General features: G+C 32.9%; 2 protein-coding genes across 2 annotated transcripts in view; one reads left to right on the forward strand and one right to left on the reverse strand.

The window, feature by feature from the left end:
- Nucleotides 1-2813: 2813 nt before the first annotated feature.
- On the forward strand, nucleotides 2814-3962 carry LOC125040685. The gene is made up of 3 exons (XM_047635373.1): nucleotides 2814-2865; nucleotides 3253-3498; nucleotides 3541-3962. Exons 1-3 carry the CDS (start codon nucleotides 2845-2847, stop codon nucleotides 3880-3882), a joined length of 609 nt encoding a protein of 202 aa, XP_047491329.1. The 5' UTR covers nucleotides 2814-2844; the 3' UTR covers nucleotides 3883-3962.
- Nucleotides 3963-9302: 5340 nt separating this feature from the next.
- LOC125040295 (keratin, type II cytoskeletal 68 kDa, component IB-like) overlaps nucleotides 9303-10000 on the reverse strand; it is a 784-nt gene continuing 86 nt past the window's right edge. The window contains exon 2 of the mRNA XM_047634846.1: nucleotides 9303-9782. Within this exon, the coding sequence (XP_047490802.1) occupies nucleotides 9408-9782 (375 nt within the window). The 3' untranslated portion in view covers nucleotides 9303-9407. The remainder of the gene's footprint in view (nucleotides 9783-10000) is intronic.

The raw sequence follows: 10000 nt of genomic DNA on the forward strand, positions 1-10000 counted from the left end.
GTCCCATATAAGTATACATATATGCTATATATATACATATATATATATATATATATATATATATATACATATATATATATATACATATATATATATATACATATATATACATATATATACATATATATACATATATATACATATATATACATATATATGTATATATGTATATATATGTGTGTGTATGTGAAGTATATGTATGCTTGTAGGTATATATGTTTATATATTTATTTGCATATATGCTATAGATACAGCTGCATATATTTATAGGCACATATATACATACATTTGCATATTCATACATACATACGTTTGCATATACATACATATATATGTATATATGTATATATGTATATATGTATATATGTATATATGTATATATGTATATATGTATATATGTATATATGTATATATATACATATATATACATATATATACATATATATACATATATATACATATATATACATATATATACATATATATACATATATATACATATATATACATATATATACATATATATACATATATATACATATATATACATATATATACATATATATACATATATATACATATATATACATATATATACATATATATACATATATATACATATATATACATATATATACATATATATACATATATATACATATATATACATATATATACATATATATACATATATATACATATATATACATATATATACATATATATACATATATATACATATATATACATATATATACATATATATACATATATATACATATATATACATATATATACATATATATACATATATATACATATATATACATATATATACATATATATACATATATATACATATATATACATATATATACATATATATACATATATATACATATATATACATATATATACATATATATACATATATATACATATATATACATATATATACATATATATACATATATATACATATATATACATATATATACATATATATACATATATATACATATATATACATATATATACATATATATACATATATATACATATATATACATATATATACATATATATACATATATATACATATATATACATATATATACATATATATACATATATATACATATATATACATATATATACATATATATACATATATATACATATATATACATATATATACATATATATACATATATATACATATATATACATATATATACATATATATACATATATATACATATATATACATATATATACATATATATACATATATATACATATATATACATATATATACATATATATACATATATATACATATATATACATATATATACATATATATACATATATATACATATATATACATATATATACATATATATACATATATATACATATATATACATATATATACATATATATACATATATATACATATATATACATATATATACATATATATACATATATATACATATATATACATATATATACATATATATACATATATATACATATATATACATATATATACATATATATACATATATATACATATATATACATATATATACATATATATACATATATATACATATATATACATATATATACATATATATACATATATATACATATATATACATATATATACATATATATACATATATATACATATATATACATATATATACATATATATACATATATATACATATATATACATATATATACATATATATACATATATATACATATATATACATATATATACATATATATACATATATATACATATATATACATATATATACATATATATACATATATATACATATATATACATATATATACATATATATACATATATATACATATATATACATATATATACATATATATACATATATATACATATATATACATATATATACATATATATACATATATATACATATATATACATATATATACATATATATACATATATATACATATATATACATATATATACATATATATACATATATATACATATATATACATATATATACATATATATACATATATATACATATATATACATATATATACATATATATACATATATATACATATATATACATATATATACATATATATACATATATATACATATATATACATATATATACATATATATACATATATATACATATATATACATATATATACATATATATACATATATATACATATATATACATATATATACATATATATACATATATATACATATATATACATATATATACATATATATACATATATATACATATATATACATATATATACATATATATACATATATATACATATATATACATATATATACATATATATACATATATATACATATATATACATATATATACATATATATACATATATATACATATATATACATATATATACATATATATACATATATATACATATATATACATATATATACATATATATGTATATATGTATATATATTTCCTCCAGACTAAAACTCCATTCTAATTCCGCTTTTTCATGAGCTTCCATACAATATAGCACTCCTTATCTTCCCGATGAACTTGAAGAGAAGGAGAGAAGGGGGTAAGGAGCAAGGAGGAGGAGAGGGAGAGTTATAAACGAGGAGGAAGGGGAGTCTAGGAGCAGTGGGAAGGGGAGAAGGGGGGGGGACAAATTAAGGGGAAGGTAGGGAGACTCAGACCGGCTATAAAAGCTGCTGCGATGAGGAAGTGCGTCAGTTCGTCTTACAGTCTCACAGACACAACAACCGCTCGCAACATGATGGGTCTTCGCACATTCGTGAGTTTTTCTTCCCTTATATTGTGTTGTATCTGTGGCTGGAACTTCGCTCAGTGTTGTTAATACAGTTGTTTTCCTTTGAATATCATATCACATACTATAAAGAGCTGTATAGATACATCTACGGTATTATTTCACGTGGGACATCAATAAGCCGTCAGCCATGCGTCGGTGAACAGTCAGTTTCGAATCTTGTATCCGAATCACACTCCTGTCAGGGACCTTCGTTTCGGTTCAAGAGTCGAAACTCGCGGTTCATATAGCCGAAAGTGAAGGACGCTGATGGGGAAGAGACCGTGGAATGGCCTGAGAACTTAATGCATCTTATGTGTTTCGTTAATTAAATCAATGTTTTAATCACACACTTACCATCTGCGTCTCCTGCAGGTGAAGGTGGCAGCCGTGATGGCGGTGGCGTGCGTCGTGACGGCTGATCCCGAACCTGTTCCTGGCGGAGGCTACGGCGGTGGCTTCGGCGGTGGAAGGCCGGGTGGATTCAGTGGAGGATTCGGGCGTCCTGGTGGATTTGTGGAGGCTCAGTCGGATTCGGGCGTCCAGGTGGATTTGGTGGATCTTCAGGCGGACACGGCGGATTCGGTGGAGGTTCCTTCGGAGGAGGTTCATTCGGCGGAGGTTCATTCGGCGGAAGTTCACTCGGCGGAGGTTCACTTGGAGGTTCATTCGGAGGACGCCCATCCTTCGGACAACAATCCCTCAGCCGCCCATCCTTCGGACAACAATCCTTCGGCCGCCCATCCTACGGCCGCCCATCCTACGGCTAGACGTATGGCCGTTAGACAACGCAGGACACCGGAGGACCTTCACGCAAACAACACGAGCAAAATTCGATTCACACTTCTGCAGCAATGTCAACAGAACACAATACACCTTTGCACACTCACTTGCGTGTTTTTGCATGCCCTGGCTCTCGATGGCACTCCTGACTTGGATTGTCTAATCAGGCGACTGGCAAATAAATTGACAAAGTTTCGGATGTACTTGTATGATATTCCATGATGATGACCCTGTGTTTAAGATATTCATTTGCTTTTCTTAATGATAATGATTTTAATATTTAGACAGACATTATGTACAATAATACGCACACACGCCCATATAAACACACATATCTAAACAATACACATATATGTATGAATACATGTATGTATATGAATGGTAAAACACCCTTCCGTGTTGATACTATGGTAGAAAAACCCACAATGCAAAATCTAGATTTATTGAAAGTGAGACAACAATTTGGAAATCCACCTGGATTCCATCATGAAGATTTGAGGATTGAATCCAGGTGGATTTCGAAACTGTAGCCTCACTTATAATAAATCTAGTTTTTGCATTGTTTTTTTTTCATGCCATGTATGTATTTACATTTACTTACGAGTGTATAAAAACGTTTATATATACATATATATAGACATGTATCTATGTATGTTTATAGTTACAAACACACATATATTAACATATATATACATATGTATATATTTATATATACACAATATATATATTCATATATATGCATAGGAGTATATGTGTATATATAAACTTATATACATATATATATCATATATATTATACATAACATATACATATATACCTGTGTGTATATACTCTTTTAGATATATATTATACATAACAAACACACACACATAAATATACATATATGTATGTATATATATACATGTCCCATATAAGTATACATATATGCTATATATGATTATATATATGTATATATATATATGTCTGTACGTGAGGTATATGTATGCTTGTAGGTAAATAGGTTTATATATTTATTTTAATATATGCTATAGATACAGATGCATATATTCATAGGCACATACATACATACATTTGCATATATCATACATACATACATTTGCATATAGATACATACATACATTTGCATATACATATATATATGTATATATGTATGTAGGTAGGTAGGTATATGTGTATATATATAGTGTGTGTGTGTGTGCATAATAACATCTTACTATTAGAAAGAAAGAGGAGGCTACAGGTATACACCAGGTATACAAAACATATAGAAATTATATGATTAATAGAATCAAATGTTTATTGATTCTTGGTCTAGAATACAAAAGGCTCGCAGAAAAGATGAGCCGCTGAAGAAACCGAGAAGGACCGACCATTAAATCCAGGAACAAGGCCTAAAGTGAGTCACGTCAGTAGAAGCCGAAAGGAATTTTCATCTTAATAACGAAAGCAAAATAAACTATCAGCAGGATAACAAAAACAAAAGACGACAAGAAAAAAGCCAACAAATTGAAGAACAATTAGACATGAGGATTAAAGTTCCCAGCAACTTAAGAGGAAAGGGAGAAACGTAATTGTGAGAGCAACAGAAAACGGGACACCGGGATAACTCAAGAAGTCATGCGGAGGGAAAATCGAGATGGCATGCAAGATGCAAGAGGAGTGTGCATTAGCTCCTGCTCGTACAAGTTTCAAGCGCCTTTCGTATTCTCATTCTAGACTATACCCTTTAGGGAGGCATCCACATGAAAAATTATGCCTGCATTTCTGCTGCGTTTTACCTTCAGTGGTCTCATTTCATGGGTAGAGTCTCAATGTTACATAATTTTCCTGGAATTCCTCAGACTAAAAGCTCATTCTAATTCGCTTTTCATGAGCTTCCATACAATATAGCACTCCTTATCTTCCCGATGAACTTGAAGAGAAGGAGAGAAGGGGGTAAGGAGCAAGGAGGAGGAGAGGGAGAGTTGCGAACGAGGAGGGAGGGGAGTCTAGGAGCAGTGGGAAGGGGAGAAGGGGGGGGGGACAAATTAAGTGGAAGGTGGGGTTGGCACTCTGATTGGGATTCTCTAATCGGGGATTGGCAAATGAATAGATAAGGTTTCGGATGTACTCGTATGATAAACATATATTGATACCTGAATCTGTGTGTCTGTGGAGCATTGTCATCATAATCTTCTTCCAGAGCGTCAATGATTTGCCTATTCTCTCAACCGAGTTTCATCATGAATTTAATGTTTGTCCAGGCCTGGCGGCGATGCTTTTAAGGGGTCTTGTTTGAACATGTTCTGGTGCACTGAAATCAAATTCCTTCTATATGATTTGTAGTTATGGACTTTCTCCACAAACTTTTTGAATCCCCTCGTATGTATGTATACACACAAACACACACACCTTATTTTCATCAGCGATGCCGTGTTTGACGAACTACTTCGCCTTGACATCATGTGGTTGGCTATATACTAAGGCTATATACTAAGGAGGCTGACCCATGATTCCTCCCCAGAGGAATTGGCAAATGAGGTGGAGTTACTTACTCAGGTGAACAACGCGACTGCCGGAGACTCGACAGGCTATCGTTACAATCTTTGATGTGCCATTTGGCCACCGCAGCCGAGTGGTATATTCATATGTATGTGTGTTTGTGTGTATGTGTTATATATAACGTGTGTGTGTATATATGTATATATATATATATATATATATATGTATGTATGTGTATATATATGTATATATATACATATATATGACCCGCATTCAAATGTAGAAAAGGTATGATTGAGAATGAATATCTTCACAATACAAGAGATGTATTTGACCGGTTTCGATTCTATCTTCGTCAGAAATACCGGTCAAATACATCTCTTGTATTGTAAAGATATTAATTCGCATCCATACCTTTTAGACATATATATGTTTTTATTTATTTATATATATATATATATATATATATATTCAAGATAACAGAATAAGCCAAGGGAATGAAGAACAAATAAAAATGTAGATAAAATTACTGCAACAAAACTGTGAGAGCAACAGAAAACGGGGCACTGGTATAACTCAAGTATTCGTGCGCAGGAAAGATCGAGATGGCATGCAAGGTGCTAGAGTGTGCAATAGCTCCTCTCGGTCTTCAGTCTTCAATATAGTCGCTGTTGTTTCATTGGTGTTGTATATACGTATATGCGTATGTATTCATTTATATGTGTTTATATATATATATATATATATATACAAATATACATATACATACATACATATACATATACACATATACATATACACATATACATATGTACATATACCTATATACATATACATATATACATATACATATATACATACATATATACATATACATATATACATATACATATACATATATACATTTATATATATACATACACATATATATATGTGTGTGTGTGTGTGTGTGTGTGTGTGAATATATATATATATATCGAAGATGGAACCTTACTGAAATGAAAATATGTTTGTTCCATGTTCCAACTCTTTGAACGGCGAAAACAAGGACCCGCCACCGTTATACGCTGAAGTCCTGAAAGCAATTCAAGGGTTAAAGGATGGAAAAAAAAACTGGCTTTGATCACATTCCTGCCGAGGTTGGGTACCGGAAGTGTCATTGACTTCTTTCATAAACTCTCTATTGCAATCTGGAGGCTGAATGAATGGCCCGAGGACTGGGTTACACCAATCTCTATTCCTATAACAAAGAAAGGAGACATTAGAATGCTTTAATAACAGAACAATTGCTCTAATAAGAATAGATGATGGAATTGCTGAAGAACAAGCTGAACATCATGAGGAATAACAGATTAGTTCAACATAGGCCAACGAGTTAGACAAGTTGTATTCTTTCACCGCATTTATCCAATATCTATGCAGAGAAAACTTGATTGAAGTAACATAGAGCATTGAAACTACTATCAAAATAGGAGACAAATGTCTCAAACCTAAGATATGCAAGTGAGGTTGTTCTGGCTATCGGATCTATTCACGAACTCCAAGATTTAGTGAATTCAGTGATGAAGTACGATGAATGTCGATGAATTAATTTACTTAGAAGCGACTATTACTAACAACTATGACGATTCAAAAGAAATACGAAATTAGGATTGCCATTGCTTTTGAATTCTGGTGTTAAAGATATTCACTTCGTATTAGCTGTACCGATCACAGGACAAGTAGTTGGGTATTAGATAAAATACAGGTAGACATTCACGGGAGAATGTTAAACACCATCGACAGGCGCTGGTCACGTAGCCAGAAGATATACATATATATACATATATATATATATATATGTATATATATACACACACACACCTATATATGTATATATGTGTGTGTGTATATATATACATACATACATACATATATATATATATATATATATATGTTATGTCTCGCGTTCTTGCTCTGTTTAAGAGACGGCCTTGTCTTATGCCTTTATGGGAATTTGGGAGCACAAATAAATGCATTAATATATGAAATAGGTTTATTTGGCTGTTTTTTTTTTTTTTTTTTTTTTTTTTTTTTTTAATATTGGGCGTATATAATATATTCAGCTGCTGAGGGGTACAGGAACCTCTCCTTATCCTGTTAGGGTTGGGTCTGCCCTTGTATAGGTAGTGTGGAGCGTGTGGAGCTCACCACCCGTCTGCCGTCACCTTCTTCGCCACCTCACCACCTCACCTGCTTGCTGCGCAACTTAGGCCTCCTTTGCCGTGACGTCATGCTTGTTCGCTATGCAAACACGCTTGTTTTCCGTGCCTACGTACCCATCACCATTTTAACACAGGTTTACCCTTATTTTGCATGTGGTACGTTAAGTTTGTTGTTTGTTAGTTATTTTTTTAGAAACAAGGCTGATTATAGTTAAGGTATATTGTCATTACGTGACAATATATATATGTGTGTGTGTGTGTGTGTGTGTGTGTGTATACCTATATATATATATACATATATATATAAATACATATATATACATATATATACCTATATATATACATATATACATTTATATTGTGTGTGTGTATATATATATTGCGGTGTGTGTGTGTGTGTGTGTGTGTGTGTGTGTGTGTGTGTGTGTGTGCGTGTGCGTGTGTGTGTGAGTGTGTGACCCTTGTTGTTTAGGTTCGTAGGGATTCGAATCTTCGTTTACGAACCTAACTCTCTGGTCCCCGACTGAACGTGTCAAACCATAGACCACTGTAATTCCGAGCTGTTTACGCGCTTGTTTGAAGACCCCCGTGCTTGTATAACGGAGCCAAAGGTGCAGGAGAGAAGTTGCAACATCCTGTTCGTCTCCGTAAAATTGGGTCATTAATCGCTGTCATTTTCGAGTATATTCAAGAAAAAGAGTGACAGGTCAGAAAGACAGAAAGAGGCATTGCTGTAGAATCTGGCAGACGATCTCGGGGCTGCGGAGTTGCTACTGTCGACGTGGGCGGGGATCGCTTCAAAAATGTGGCGTATGTGTGGGCGTGGGTGTTTATGTGATGCAGTCTATTGACTATTGATTAGAATTATAATATCACCTCAGAAGAGCACACTTTGTTCAGCAAATTCACCTTTGTTTAGCTAGCAGCCCACAGAATGCACAAAATAAATACAAGATGTATATATGGTGTCCTTTATTAAATGCCATACGGCGTGAATCTATACCTTTAGGAAAAGTTGGGAGTGCAGGTTCTCCAGTGCGCCCCTCCCCTGCCGCTGGCCGCCTACCGTCCGTACGAGTAAGGGCGTCCGAAGGAGGCGCCGCCGAGTCCCAGTCCACCAGAACCCCCGAAGGAGCTCCCGCCGAAGCCCACGGAAGGACGCGCGAAGGAGGCGCTGCTGAATCCAACGGAAGGACGAGAGAAGCCAACGGAAGGGCGCGCGAACGATCCTCCTCCGAAACCGACGGAAGGGCGCGCGAACGATCCTCCTCCGAAACCAACGGAAGGGCGCGCGAACGATCCTCCTCCGAAGCCCACAGAAGGGCGAGCGAATCCGACAGAAGGGCGAGCGAACGATCCTCCTCCGAAGCCTCCGCCGAACCCGCCGCCGTAGCTTCCGCCGGCAGACGCGACGTGCACCATCGCCACCGCCAGCACCTGCGGGAGGAACGTCCGAATCCTTCAGCGGCTCCTCGGATACCCTCTGGGGACGCTCAGAAGATGCTTATGGCATGGGCAGAAGGGGCACTTAATACGTGGAACACAAGGGATACGTTTAACATGGAACAGAAGGGGTACTTATAAAATGCAATAGAAGGGGACCGAAGAGATACTTATAACGGGAGGGACACTTATAACACGTGAAAAGAGCGATC

Source organism: Penaeus chinensis, chromosome 29 (assembly GCF_019202785.1).
Source record: "Penaeus chinensis breed Huanghai No. 1 chromosome 29, ASM1920278v2, whole genome shotgun sequence".
In the NCBI taxonomy this organism is placed as follows: Eukaryota; Metazoa; Arthropoda; class Malacostraca; order Decapoda; family Penaeidae; genus Penaeus; species Penaeus chinensis.

Bases quoted from the DNA above. Each gene is read 5' to 3' on its own strand.
- LOC125040685 (XM_047635373.1), top strand. From the start codon at position 2,845: ATGATGGGTCTTCGCACATTC. The intron at 2,866-3,252 runs GTGAGTTTTTCT...CGTCTCCTGCAG, and splicing joins TGATGGGTCTTCGCACATTC to GTGAAGGTGGCAGCCGTGAT. The intron at 3,499-3,540 runs GTTCATTCGGCG...GTTCACTTGGAG, and splicing joins AGGAGGTTCATTCGGCGGAG to GTTCATTCGGAGGACGCCCA.